The sequence below is a fragment of the Elephas maximus genome, chromosome 5 (genome assembly GCF_024166365.1).
Source record: "Elephas maximus indicus isolate mEleMax1 chromosome 5, mEleMax1 primary haplotype, whole genome shotgun sequence".
In the NCBI taxonomy this organism is placed as follows: domain Eukaryota; kingdom Metazoa; phylum Chordata; class Mammalia; order Proboscidea; family Elephantidae; genus Elephas; species Elephas maximus.
Genome location: NC_064823.1, coordinates 46071061 through 46086691, shown reverse-complemented (window position 1 = coordinate 46086691; position 15631 = coordinate 46071061). Strand labels below are relative to the sequence as shown.

Below are 15631 nucleotides of genomic sequence, written 5' to 3'. Positions count from 1 at the left end.
TCCTTTGGAGGTTGCCCTGCCCCTGTTGAGAACTACCGATTTAAACAAACTGAGTGTAGTATAGTACAATTTTTATTCTTAAAGCCAGTCAGAAATTTCTGGTGATGGACCTTATAAAGAGGACACAGTTGCCTTAATAACATTATTACAGTGGTCATGACTATGAGACACAGAAAGTGAGCAGAGTCACATAAGTGAGTTAATAAATGGTCCCCCTTTATTTTCCTGAAGTTTTTCTCTTGGAGATCCGGTTTTGGAAGCAGATGTTTGCATGCTTAGATAAAATATCACACCAACAGAGGGTTAAGTTGACAGGCACAATGATTTGGAGACAAGGTTCCATGCTATGTAACTGACAAACACCATTCTGTTCTTATTTATTAACTGAGGCAAAGTCTGATTTTACAATCAGATTTGCTAATCTCTTCCTAAAGTACATACTGCCTACCATGAAAAGAAAATCAAAACACAGTTATACCAGCCAGAGGGCAGCGTGAACGTTGTCCTTGATGTACCTTTCCAGAAGAAAATACGTTTGGGAACATTTACAGAGCTTCCATTTCCACTAACTGATTCATCAAAAATGTAAGCCTCTTCTCGTAAACAGAGCCTTAGCATCCCTAAGGGAAACTGAAGATATAAGTGAAAGAGGAGTGGGTTGTTTTTTCTTTTAAATGAGGGAGCTGTATGAATTGAATGCTAAAGTATGAGCAATGAGGGAATTTAAGGGTTCTACTTTCTGAAGGAGGGTTTCACGCAGAGTATTGTAAGAAAGTGACATGGCTGAAATATAAAGAAATAGACTGTTTGCAAGTGACTTGATTGTGCAGAATATTCGTGAAATTTTTTTGTCTTTCCTTGTATTTTTAGCTTTCAATGGTGATGGAAGGTTATGATGATGAGGTCTACTTTAGGATGCATTTACTTGTACTCACATCAGAACTTGTCCTTTTTGTAACTTTTTTCTTGGGTTTCAGGATGCCATGCTCTTGCCTCTGCAGAGTGTAATGGAGCTTCAGGAAATTTCGTACAATAAAGATGAGGAAGAGGTTGGCTATTCAGAGACCCCAAGTAATGCCCCAAATCCCTATGATGACTTTGTAAGTTATTCATATTCACAGATAAATGCAAATTAAATAGTAGGGTTAAAAGAAAATCTGCCTTTCATTTCTTTTTTGAGGTTAAAAATAAATTTTGCACTGAAGTAAATACTAATGTCAAAATTAGTAGGTTTAAGTAGGGGATTTTTTTCAATCTTTAAATATTTTTCAAGTGGCTCAGTGAGGATTTTACTATAGTTGAAATTTAAGAGGACCCCAGGTTGTGTTTCTAGGGGTGTCAGTGTCTGTCAAGCTTTTTAAATCAAGATTTAGTTTAAGTCTGTGTATGATATTTCAAATATTTATTAAGTCATAATGCTTTGATTTCCTTAAAGGAGTCTCTGGAAACCTCAGAGGAGGAAGGTAGGTAATCTCTCAAGATGTGATTCTTATTTTTTTTTCCTCTTTTTTTTATTGTGCTTTAAGTGGAAGTTTACAATTCAAGTCAGTTTCTCATACAAAAACTTATACACACATTGTTATGTGACTCTAGTTGCTCTCCCTATAATGAGACAGCACACTCCTCCTCTCCACCCTGTATTCCCTGTGTCCATTCAGCCAGCTCCTGTCCTCCTCTGCCTTCTCATCTTGCCTCCAGACAGGAGCTGCCCACAGTCTCATGTCTCTACTTGAGCTAAGAAGCTCACTCCTCACCAGCATCATTTTATGTCTCATGGTCCAGTCTAATCTTTGTCTGAAGAGTTGGTGGAGATGTGATTCTTATTAACACTGAAAAGCAAAGCTTTCTATTGAGAGCTTTTACCAAAGAGTCATAAGTCATATATTATTTCTTCTTTTCTGTGCTAAAATATTTATTTTCTAAGAATCCTGTAAAATATAGCTTGGAGATCATAAAAATGTGCTTCAGCCAATAAAATATTTGTGTAGTTAGCTAGGCTGAGTAATACAAATTGCAATTTACTGTCTTGCGTTTCTGTATATGTTATTATTTCATGTTTCTAAATATCATATAAAAGATATAAACAAATTCCCTTCATCGTCTTTAAAGTCCTTGAAAGTGTTAGCATTATTGACATTTGGGGTCAGACAGATCTTCATTGAGTGGTCCTCGTGTTGGAGGATGTTTGTGGCTCCCAAAACGCTAAATCTCAATAAGGTCCACCCACCTGAAGTCACTGTAACGATCAATGAATAGCCTTACACATTTCTAAACCACAGGAAGTGATACAACCCTGTAGAGAACCACCTACAGGTATTTTGCTTTCTTGGCACTGGGGAATATACCTGAACTAAGATGACAGATAAGTTTTTACAATATATGTTTAATGGAATAAGTGTGGCTAGATCTGTATGTATTTCCTAGGCTTAATTACAGAGAGCACACTCTAGAAAAGTCCTTAGGGTTTTGCTCTTTAGCCTAATTAATTAAGTCAATAAGTATATATTGGGACCATGCAAAAAAGCAAGGCATATAGCTTCTCTCTCAGCAAGCATGCTCCAGAATTCGATGAAATGAAGAAAGAGGGGACTTTTGTTCCTTGCGAAAAAGCATAAGTTAGGCTAAATTAAATAGTTATTAGAAAGCTCAATATTCAAAAGCAAATTTTTTATGGAAAATAAAACTTACGTTAAAAAGCAAGTATTAAGAACTCAAAATCTATCTAATGACAGGCCAATTGTTGTATAGCCATTAATGATACCTACACATTTTGTAAAGGGCAAAACATTAAAATAAAATGTGATTCTGATTTGTTCCAGCCACACTTCCTATGTATGGATGAATCAGTTCCTGCCTACAGGTCACTGGGAAGATATATTGTAATTAGATTACCTGTATGATCCAGTCAAGCCACAAACAGTAATTTATCCCAGATACAGTAAACATTATTTGCTTAGTCAAAGGACACATTAAGCAATCTGCAGGTGCATATTGATTATCTCATAAGCTAGACATCAAATTTGATCTGTGTTGGCTATTCCTGGTGCCAATAAGAGATTGGTTTTCTCCCTCTTCGAGATTTCCCATGAGTTCAAGCTAAGTTACCAGGGGCCATGAAAATTAATTAATATAAGCTGCTGTTCAGATACTGATTCCCTAGGACATGTTGGGGGGTATGAAGAGAAATCTGCTTGCAAACTGCCATAAAATAATCATGTAACCCAAGAGTATACAGAAAACAATTACAGCTGGATGTTCATGACTATTAAAAAAAATATGATAAATAACAAAGTAGGACAGTCAGCAAACAGGGCACTAGTGTACATCAGAATGGAGGGAGAAGAAAAAAATAGAAGAAATTAAGTCTAGGGTGCTCAGGTACTGGTATAAGGTTGAACATTAATATAAAGTTCATTCTCAATGATTCAGGCCTAAAAATGTTGCAACTTAAGACACAGAACCAGGCGTCAGCTTGATCTTTCAATGTATTTAAGTAGAAGATAATAGCTCTGTGGTCTTTTCTATCACAGCAGTAAAAAACCTGCATTAGGGAATACTATCTGTAAAGGGGAGCCTTGGTGGCATAGTGGTTAAGAGCTACAGCTGCAAACCAAAAGGTCGGTAGTTTGAATCCACCAGCCACTCCTTGCAAACCCTATGGGGCAGTTCTACTCTATCCTATAGGGTCATTATGAATCAGAATTGATTCTTCAGCAATGGGTTATCTATATAGGAGGAGCCCTGGTGGCACAGTGGTTAAGTGCTCAGCGGCTTACTGAATGGCCAGTGGTTCAAACTCATCAGCCTCTCCAGGGGCGGAAGATGTGGCAGTCTGCTTCTGTAAAGGTTTACAACCTGGAAACCCCATGGGGCAGTTCTACTCTGTCCTATAGGATTGCTATGAGTCAGAATCCACCTGAAGACAAAGGGTTTGGCTTTCTGGTTTTCTGTGTAGGACAGTCTCTGAGTGTCACAGTTAGTATGTTCAACTGCTGATGGAAAAGTTGGAGGTTTGAGTCCACCCAGGGGTACCTTGGAGAGAGGCCTGGTGATCTGTTTTTGAAAAATCAGTCATTAAAAACCCTACGAAGCACAGTTCTACTCTGGGGTTGGCACACATGGTGTTGGCACACATGGGGTTGGCATGTTTTGGAATAGACTCAATGGCAACTCTTTTTTATCTGTATAGGGATGCAATTCCACCACCACAAATATGTCCCTAGGGTAGCCAGAGTGTCAGGGCAAATGTGGGAGAAATAGAGTACAGTCTCCTCTAAGACCGACTATATCCCCTTTACTGCCAGAAAACGGTGTGAGTGATATCATGAATCATTTACACAGTCTTGCATTCAAAGGATGGAGTAAACTCCATGTACTAGAGTAACTCAGCTTGGCTCTGGGATTAGAAAGAAGGGAAAGGTGAATGTGTTGAAGGAGATGACCCCAATCACAAAACCAATGACTGTAGAGAGACCAGTAGAGTATTGGGGAGGTTGGTGAGCAGGCTTTAACTTTATTTCTCTTCCAGCTCACTCTTCATGTTCAATGTTAGAGTCTAGAGTTCCTGTTTTAAGTCCTGGAATGGGTTTAGTTACACCAAAAAATTAAAAAAAAAAAGACTTGATCCTGTTTTAACTTGGCGACTTTTCTGGTTTCCTTTATGCTATGCTCCTCTGGGGAGCATACTGACAATAGTGCTGGACATGGTAATGGGTTGTTCTTGTCTCTGTAACAGGCTTGTGTTTTCTTTTGACAGGCAGCTCACTTACAGAGGCTTGTACTGGCTCCCCTGTCAGCCCTGCTGTCCTTATTCCCGGGGCCTCAGAAGCTCATCCAGAAACGCTATGACAAACTGCTGGATTATAACAGCTACCTGCAGCGGTCAGCAGGAGATGAGTCAGACTTGGCCAAAAAGGAGTATGAGGCCCTCAATGCCCAGCTTGTCGAGGAGCTCCAGGTGTTCAACCAGGCTGCTCGGAAGATTCTGTTTAACTGTCTGTACAGTTTCATCACCCTCCTCAGGGACCTGATGCTTGTGGCGCAGCGGGCTTATTCTACAGTGGTGCCGGTAAGTTAGCACCAGCCCCTGGCTGCCCTGTTCTCTAGGATCAATCAGAAACCACAACCAAGCGAAACAAAGCCCTGCTCTCTGTGTTGTTTAGTTCTGTTTTTTAATAAATGAAGTCAGTCAAGTAGACTTCTACTCCTTACCTCTTTCCCCACAGGAAGCTAAAAGAGAGTTTCCTAGGTCAGGTTTACTGTGGCTTACACACGCGTAGTTCTTTTTGGAGATTACCTTTCAAATACCAAGCACCTTTCAGTTTCACTCCACTCAGCCAAAAGATACCTGCCTGATGTTACATTTATCTTTTTTACATTTTGTGTTCTATTTCCACTCAGGAGTCTTTAAATGTTAGTCATGACTGTTTGAGATGTGGATCCAAAAAGGCCATGAAGTGTAAAGACATAAACAGGAAAATCATCAAACTATCCTTTGTTTTGCTTTTGTTTTTCTTTAAGGGAGGGAAGCCTGATATATATTTTTATATATATAAAATAAATACGACCCTATAGGACAGAGTAGGACTGCCCCATAGAGTTTCCAAGGAGCGCCTGGCGGATTTGAACTGCCGACCTCTTGGTTAGCAGCCGTAGCACTTAACCACTATGCCACCAGGGTTTCCTAGAATATAATAATATATCATATTATTATAATTAATATGTTATACATAATGTAATGATACACAGTTTATATATAGGTAAAGATTAACTTGTACTTTTATATATAATGGGAAAAGGAGTTTAACATTTAGCTGTCCATTAACCAGGATATGATTTTTTAATTATTTTCTTTCCTAAAGAAGAAGAGAGATCTTTAAAAGCCAATATCAACTCAAAAAAAAAAAAAAAAGTCAACTTGGTTTCCATAATTTTCCCTTCATTTCAAGTGTATGAGTTCCCATTAAGCTGCTTCATCTAGGATAACAAGGATATAGGATTTCCACATTAGATGCTGAGCTCACAGCATTTGGAGGAGAATTAATCATTCCTACTTTATTTTTTTATTATATAGTTAATTAAATTTCAACTTATTCTTGGAATTAAATAAATAGGTTCTACATTTTCATTGTTCAAAAATCAGAACTGTAAAACTATATAAACAGTCTCACACCCACTCAGATCATCAGCCTCCCCATATCCTACACCGTTCAGAAATCATTTTAATTAGTTTATTTTTATCAGTCTAGCAGTATATCCTGGAGATGCTTCCATGGCACTGCACAGAGAGCTTCCTTGTTCTTTTTACAGCTTTAGTCTATTGTAATGGTTAAAGGAGCCCGGGTGGCACAGTGGTTAAAAAAAATTGGCTGCTAACCAAAAGGTTGGCAGTTCGAACCCATTGGCCACTCCAAGGGAGAAAGACCTGGCAGTCTGCTTTCATAAAGATCTGCAGCCTTGGAAACCTTACGGGGCCCTTCTGCTATAAGGTTCTATAGGGTCACTATGAGTCAGAATCAACTTCACAGTAATGAGTTTTTGGTTAATTGCAATGGTTTGTGTTTGACTACAAACACAAATGTTGGTGACTTGAATCCACCCAGTGGCACCACAGAAGAAAGCCCTGATGATCTACTTTTGTAAGATTACAGCCACTGAAAATCTTATGGAGCACGGTTCTACTGTGCAACAGACGGGGTTGTCATGAGTCAGAATCGCCTGAACAGACACTGGTTTGGTTTTGGTTTTTGGTCGCATGACTACAATAGTTTATGACCAGTAATCTCCTTTTTTTTAAACAACTCATTTGAGATATAATTTATGTACCATACATTTCATCCATTTAAGTGTACAATCCAGTGGTTTTTAGTATATTCAAAGAGTTGTGCAAACATTATCACAATCAATTTTACCACATTTTCATCAACACAAAATGAAATTCCAAACACATTAGCAGTCACTCCCAATTTTTCCCCAACTCCCCAGCCCCAGGCAACCACCAATCTCTCTGTCTCTATTAATTTACCTATTGAGGACACTTCATATAAATGGAATCATACAATATGTGTTCCTTTGTGAGTGGCTTCTTTCACTTAATATGTTTTCGAGGTTTAGCCCTGTTGTAGCATGTCTTAGTACTTCATTTCTTTTTATTTCTGAATAATATTCCACTGTATGAATATATCACATTTTATTTTTCCACTCATCAGGTGATTGACATTTGAGTTGTTTTCACTTTTTGGCTATTTCAGCTACTATAGACATTCATGTACACGTTTTTATGCGGATGTATGTCTTCATTTCTTTTGGCTGTATACCTAGGAGTGGAATTGCTGGATCATGTGGTAACTCTTTTTAACCTTCTGAAGAACTTCCAGAATCTTTTCCAAATTGGCTGCACCATTTCACATTCTCAAAAACAATATATAAGTGTTCCTCTTTCTTCAAATGCTTGCTAACACTTGTTACCAGTGTTTTTGATTAAAAACAAAAAAAAACTTGTTGCTGTGGAGTCGATTCTCACTCATAGTGACCCTATAGGACAGAGTAGAACTGCCCCAGAGGGTTGCCAAGGAGTGGCTGGTGAATTTGAACGGCTGACCTTTTGGTTAGCAGCTGAGCTTTTCACCACTTGCCGCCAGGACTCCGTGTTTTTGATTATAACCATCCTATTAGGTGTGACATGGTAATCTTGTAATTTTGGTTTTGATTTGCATTTCCCTAATCAACCCCCTATTTTTAAACTTTTTAAATTGAGGTGTAATATACACAATAAAGTGCAAAGTGCACCAATCTGAAGTGTATATCTCAATCAATATTTACCTATGTACACATCTGTGTAACCACCTCTCAGATCAAGATATAAGCACATTCCACCTCCCTATAGGCTTTCTCATGACCACGCCCAGGCAATAGGCCTCCAAACTACTCTCCCAACCTCTCTAACCATAGACTATTTTGCCTGTTTTTGTACTTCATATAAGTGAAACCGTTTGATATGTACTCTTTTGTGTCTTAACTGGTCCTTACTGGTGGATATTTGGGCTATTCCTAATCTTTTTCTATTACAAATAATGTCACCATTAAAAAACAATTTGTAGAATGATGCAAAACCCTTTTGTACAAGGGCCATTTTATTCATAGGCGGTTATATCTTTCTAAGAGATTTCTTGAAGTTGGATCTCTGGATTGAAGGGTAAGTACATATATGATTTCACTAGATATTGCTAGATTCCCTTCTTCGTAGTTGTATCATTCTAAATACCCACAAACAACATATAAGAGTGCTGGTGTCTTTGGACTTTTGCCAGTCTGATAGGTTTCACAACCCAAAACCTGCTGCCATCAAGTCAATTTTGACTCATGGAAACCTCAGATATGCCAAAGTAGAACTATGCTCCACAGGCATGTAGAGCATGTAGATTGCCAAGCTTTTCTTTCGAGGCACCTCTGGGAGGACTTAAACCATTTGGTTAGCAACCAACTATGTTAACTGTTTGCACCACCCAGGGACTCTAGTGTAATTTTGATTTACGTTTTTTCTAATTATTAGTGAGGTTAAGAATCTTTTCATGTGTTTGAGGTCTATTTATTTGTCTTTTTCTGTGAGCTAGCTGTTCACGTCTTTTACTCTTTTTCTTATGGAGCTGTTGGTGTTCTTATCTCAATTTCTCGAAGCAATGTATATGAGATGAGCCTTTTCTCTGAGATATAAATTGATAGTATTTTTCCCTTTTTTAAAAAATCTTTTGACTTTGTGGTTTTTTTTTGTCACAGTTTTTTTAATGTCAAGTTTACTATTCTTTTATTTTATGATTTCTAGATTTTAAGGCATACTAGAAAGGTCCTCCCTGATTTGAGGCTCCAAAGGAATTCACCCATGTTTTCCTCTAATATGTTTATGGTTTCATATTTGTTTATTTAAATCTTTGATCTATGTAGAATTTATTATGGTGTATGATGTGAGATAGATATAGATTCAACTTTATCTTTTTCCAAATAGCTATCTAGTTGTGCCAAAACTATTTATTAAAAAAAGTCATATATTTTTTTGTTGTTTTTGCTTATATTTTCTCAATGAAACTCACTTAATTTTCAATTCCTTTAGATAATTTAATTCTTAGGCCCTTAAAGAGAGACTTTGTATATACCATATGCTCATGGTGGAAGGCAGGTTCATAAGTTCACAATCAAGACGAGCTTTGGAAGGAATTCGCTAATCAAAGAAGACATGTTGTTTCATATGTCTTTGATCTAAACTTTAAATCGGATTTTTTAAAGGCGGAAGAAGCCCATGTCTTCATTTCCTGGTTTAAATTATCTAAATGTCTTTCACATTACGTTCCCTAGTGAAACAGGAAGTAGTTTGATTTTGAGAAATTACTAATATCCTAATGTAAAAAGCATTTTGGAGAAATTTGTCCTCATTAAAATGTTTTCATTATGTATTTTATAGACCTTATATATATACGTATATGATATGCATATTTAAACCTTTTATTTCTCCTTAACTGCAGATTCATGTGCAGTTGTAAGATATAATGCAGAGAGATCCTGCATACCCCTAGCGAAGTTTCCCCAATGTTAGCACCTGGGATAACCATGTAAATTTTTGAGAGACAGAATTGAATAGTGGTTGGAGGACAGACTCTGGCACCAAAGCACTTCATGCTAATAGCCAATCATATTACTATATTGCTGTTGTTGTGTGCTGTCAGGTTGATTCCAACTCATAGTGACCCTATAGGACAGACTAGAACTGCCCAATAGGGTTTCCTAGGCTGTAATTTTTAAGGGAGCATACTGTCAGGTCTTTCCTCCCACAGAGTGGCTGGTGAGTTCAAACTGCCAACCTTTCAGTTAGCAGCCGAACACTTAACCATTGCACCACCAGGGCTCGTTATAAAGAATTCCATTTGAACATGTTTAAGTATGATATGCTCACTCATTATTACCATGAGCAAATTACATTTCTGCGTCTCATTTTTTCTTACCTGAAAAAATGAAGATAACAATAGTACTTATATTGTAGACTTTTTCTGTAAGGAAAAAATGAATTAATATGTGTAAAGCTCTTAGGATAATTTTGGCCTCATAATAAATGCTATGCAGTGTTAACCATTGTAATTATTCCCTATTGAATTTTCAGGTGTTACCATGGTTGATTTTTTAAAATTATTTAAATTATTTTAATTCTCCACAAATTAATGTTTGATTTCATTTGTCAAATTATACAACAAAATGAATGCACTTCAAACACTTATTCTAATATAGAATAAAAAGTCTGAAAGTGAGCTTAAAAGTGCTTCATGATATACCTCTAAAGTTTTCATCTATTATTAATTATGGCTTAATTTTTTGTCCTCTCTATATTTTGTGTGTGTGTGTGTATGCATGTGTGATATAACCTCTATCTTTATATCTATCTATGGCTCAAGTGTGCGCTGCATTTCATTATCCCAAATTGTTAAGGAAACTGTCACCACTGGCCTCAGGATCTACTTATTTAACTCATAATGTGTTCTGGATCTCTTAAGTTTGGCATACAAATATAATTAAGTATTCTTTGATTATAAACTATCAACAAACCACACCGGTCCTGTTTTAAAACTGTATTTTAAAAGTCATTGTGGTAGATTCTAAAGCTCTATTTTTATTTTTATCATGCACGTGATTTAACGAGTTAAGCAGCTATTCAGGTTTGATTAAGGAAAACAACAGTTCTTTACTCTCTTTACCACAATTCTCCTTCCTCAGAAGCAACTACTTTTCAATTCTTTTAGAAGATTGTTTTGGTATTTACCTTCATATTTTAAAATAACATTCTCATGTTACTATTTCACTTATCTTCAATTTTAGGCATGACGTATTGACATTCTAATATGAAATATCCCCCACCGCATCTGTCATATTGTCCTACTCTGAGGGCTTTCGTGTTGCTGTGATGCTGGAAGCTACACCATCAATATTCAAATACGAGCAGGGACACCCATGGCAGACAGGTTTTAGGTGAGCTTGCAGACTAAGACAATTAGGAAGAAGAACCTAGCCGTCTACTTCTGAAAAAAATTAGCCAGCAAAAACCTTACAAAAAGCAGTGGAACATTGTCTGACATAGTGCCGGAAGATGAGCCCCTCAGGTTGGAAGGCACTCAAAAGATGACTGGGGAAGAGCTGCCTCCTCAAAATAGAGTCAACCTTTAAGACATGGATGGAGTCAAGCTTTCAGGACTCTCATTACCTGATATGGCACTACTCAAAATGAGAAGAAACAGCTGCAAATATCCATTAATAATCAGAACGTGGAATGTATGATAAAAATGAAATGGAATGCAGAAAAATAGATATCCTAGGCATTAGTGAGCTGAAATGAATTAGTATTGGTCATTTTAAACCAGACGATCATATGGTTTACTATGCCAGGAATGACAACTTGAAGAGGAATGGCACCACATTCATTGTCAAAAAGAACATTTCAAGATCTATCCTGAAGTACAGCACTGTCAGTGATAGGAAAATATCCATACACCTACAAGAAAGACTAGTTAATACAACTATTATTCAAATTTACCCACAAATCACAAAGGCCAAAGATGAAGAAATTAAAGACTTTTACCAACCACTGCAGTCTGAAATTGATCAAACATGCAGTCAAGATGCAGTGATAATTACTGATGATTAGAATGTGAAAATTGGAAGCAAAGAAGAAGGATTAGTAGTTGGAAAATATGGCTTTGGTGATAGAAATGGCACTGGAGATCGCATGATAGACTTTTGCAAGACCAACAACTTCTTCATTGCAAATACCTTTTTTCAACAACATAAATGGGAACTGTACTCTTGGACCTCGCCAGATGGGATATGCAGGAATCAAATCGACTACATCTGTGGAAAGAGATGATGTAAAAGTTCGATATCATCAGTCAGAACAAGGCCAGGGGCCGATTGTGGGACAGATCATCAATTGTTCACATGCAAGTTCAAGTTGAAGCTGAAGAAAATTAGAACAAGTCCACGAGAGCTAAAGTATAACCTTGAGTACATCCCACCTGAATTTAGAGACCATCTCAAGAATAGATTTGATACATTGAACACTATTGACTGAAGACCAGACAAGTTGTGGAATAACATTAAAGACATCATACATGAAGAAAGCAAAAGGCCATTAAAAAGAAAAGACCAAAATGTATGCAGAAGAGACTATGAAACTTGCTCTCGAATGTTCAGTAGCTTAAGAAATGATGAAGTAAGAGTCCTGAACAGAACAGTTCACAGGGCAGCTTGAGAAGACAAAGTATTATAATGACATGTTCTAATACCTGGAGATAGGAAACCAAAAGGGAAGAACACGTTCAGCATTTCTCAAGCGGAAAGAACTGAAGAAAAACGCCTTGAGTTATAATATTGAAGGAAGCATCAAAAGAAGATGGAAGGAATACACAGAGTCACTGTACCAAAAACAATTGGTCAACATTCAGCCATTTCAGGAGATAGCATATGATCAAGAACCAATGGTATTGAAGGAAGAGGCCCAAGCTGCACTGAAGGCATTAGCAAAAAACAAGGCTCTAGGAATTGACAGAATATCAACTGAAATATTTCAAAACGGGTGCAGCACTGGCAGTGCTCACTTGTCTATGCCAAAAATTTTTGGAAGATAGCTACCTGGCCAACCAGCTGGAAGAGGTCCATATTTGTACCCATCCTAAAGAAAGATGAGCCAACAGAATGCAGAAATAATCAAACAATATCATTAATATCACATGCAAATAAAATTTTGCTGAAGATCATTCAAAAGTGGTTGTAGCAATATATTGACAGGGAACTGCTAGAAATTCAAGCTGGATTCAGAAGAGGACGTGGAACAACGGATATCATCGCTGATGTCAGATGGATCATGGCTGAAGGCAGAGAATACCAGAAAGACATTTACCTGTGTTCAATTGATTATGCAAAGGCATTCAACTGTGTGGATCATAACAAATTATGGATAAACATTGCGAAAAATGGGAATTTCAGAACACTAAATTGTGCTCATGAGAAATCTATACTAAGACCAATCAGTAGTTGTTTGAACAGAAGAAGGGGATACTGCATGGTTTAAATTCAGGAAAGGTGTGGATCAGGGTTGTACCCTTTCACCATACTTATTTAGTATGTATGCTGAGCAAATAATCCAAAAAGCTGGACCGTATGAAGAAGAACATGGCATCAAGATTGGAGGAAGACTCATTAACAACCTGTGATATGCAGATGATACAACCTTGCTTGCTGAAAGTGAAGAGAACTTGAAGCACTTAATGATGAAGATCAAAGATCAAAGCTTTCAGTATGGATTACTCCTTAACATAAAGAAAACAAAAATCCACACAACTGGACCAGTAAGCAACATCACGATAAACGGAGAAAAGACTGAAATTGTCAAGGATTTCATTTTACTTGAATCCACTATTGATACCCATGGGGATGGCACAGGATGGGGCGTCACCTTCCCTGCATTCTATTCATTGAAACCGAAACCAAACCAAACCCATTACTGTTGAGTAGATTCCAACTCATAGCGACCCTATAGGACAGAGTAGAACTGCCCCATAGAGTTTCCAAGGAGTGCCTCGTGGATCTGAACTGCCAACCTTCTGGTTAGTAGCCGTAGCTCTTAATTGCTATGCCACTCATAAATACCCACCCAGTTTTCCTCTTGATGGGAAGAATGGAAAAGAATTTGCTGGCTCATTTTTAAAACTACCATAGGCTCTTAACTAGCACGTATTGTTTTTGCCCCTTTGCCTCATTAACCCACTCCCACAACATATGGCAGTATCTACTGCTATCAATTCCTTAGCTTTTCTTCCAAAATTTTATTGCTATTTTTTCTTCAGATCTCCTTTTATTTAGACTTGAACCTTAAAAAAAACCTCTGTCAATTTAGTGGGGTTTCCAGAGAGAACAAATTAGACCATCTATCTAGAAGCTCTAAGGTTGATCCCAGTTTTCACTCCAGAAGTATCTTACACTGTTTCAATTGTCCATGACAGCTTTACCAAATTCGCTACTAGGTACTTGCTTGTGAACAATGCCATATCATTTCCACCTATAGGTGCCACTCTTGGCGACAAGCATCTCTGAGATTCAGAATAGAGTGTTAGAAGAGATTCACAATCTGAATTTTGTGAAAGACAACAGTGCCACCTTTATTGAGAGGAAGCTGAGTTTTGAAAAGAAGAAACCTGTACAAATTCTGGTGAGTTTGGCATCATTAATGACAATGATGAATGTCACCTCTTTTTGTACTTAAGTCATAGCATCATTATTATTTCTCATATCATTTAGCCCATCACTTAGCCATACTAAATTTACCTACGTAATATTCATTGAAACCAAAACTAAATGAAACCTGTTGCTCTTGGGTTGATTTCTATCCTTTACAAGCTCCATGAGGTCATGGATATTTATCTATTTTGTACATGATGTATCCCAAATACCTAGAAAGGTGCTTGGTACAAAGTAAGCTTTCAATAAACATTTGTTGAATGAATGAACAGAATTTTATACAGAAAGATCATGTAGTCCAACCCTTTCATTTTCTAGATAAAGGATCCCTGACTCCGGAGAGCAAGGGGCTTTCTCAAAGTCACTTAGTGGCAGAGCTGAGACAGAGTGTAGCCCTCTTGACTCCTACCTAATTTACTGATATTATTTCCCAGAAAAAGGCATGTATAAGTACAATTTACTTAATTAAAAATTATTTATCATGTGCTGAATAAGCAAGAAATCATCTTCTGTATGGTAAACAGAGTTAAAAATTTGCTCAACATCCAAGAGGGATTAGAACCTCTGCCATCCGGTTCTCAGTCAAATGCTCTTTCTTCTCTACATAATCACAAATCAGTGTATGGCTACTACATTTACAAAATCTCCATAGAACAATATTTACTAACTCAGTAAGGAGTTTATTATACATCCATCCAAACCAAAGTTTCTTCTTCCTTCTCCCAGCCAGAATTGCCACGCCAAACTGACATTCACCGCTCCAAACTTCTATCCACGTACAGCGCAGAAGCACTATACCAAGCTAAGCGCAAGTGCAATGCTACACAGGAATATGACATTAATCTTCTGGAAGGGGAGTTAGTGGCTGTGATGGAACAGAAAGACCCGCTGGGGAGTACAAGCAGGTGGCTCGTTGACACAGGAAGTAAGTATTTTTGCATGAGATTCACAGAACTACCCATCTTCAAGTTGAGATTTTCCCAGGGGTCTCTGTGTGCCTCTTTAAGCACAAATATTTGGAAGGCTACACACATGACCTTGGGTTTTTTTTTTTTCTTTCCAGTTGTAAAAGGATATGTGTATTCCTCCTTCCTAAAACCCTACAATCCAGCAAAAGTGCAGAAAGTGGATGCTGAAAACAGGTTCTGTGATGATGATTTTGATAACATCAGCCTCTTTGTATCTTCACGACCAGTTAGTGACAGTGTCACAGGTACCCCAGAAGGCAGCATAAGTGACAGCAGCTCATCTCTTAGTGGCACATGTGGAAAGTGTGAAGTAAATGGCACTGACACTGACAGTTTTCAAGAGGTAGATGAACAGGTAAGAATTTGAACCTTGATATAAAAATGCTTGGCTGTTC

General features: G+C 37.5%; 1 protein-coding gene across 2 annotated transcripts in view; it reads left to right on the top strand.

The window, feature by feature from the left end:
- Positions 1–15631, top strand: part of ARHGEF38 (Rho guanine nucleotide exchange factor 38) — a 158612-nt gene that overhangs the window by 125231 nt on the left and 17750 nt on the right. For both annotated transcript variants that reach the window (XM_049885575.1, XM_049885574.1), the window contains 5 exons: positions 978–1100; positions 4757–5068; positions 14096–14239; positions 14995–15193; positions 15332–15591. In XM_049885575.1, coding sequence (XP_049741532.1) covers positions 978–1100; positions 4757–5068; positions 14096–14239; positions 14995–15193; positions 15332–15591 — 1038 coding nt within the window. The remainder of the gene's footprint in view (positions 1–977; positions 1101–4756; positions 5069–14095; positions 14240–14994; positions 15194–15331; positions 15592–15631) is intronic.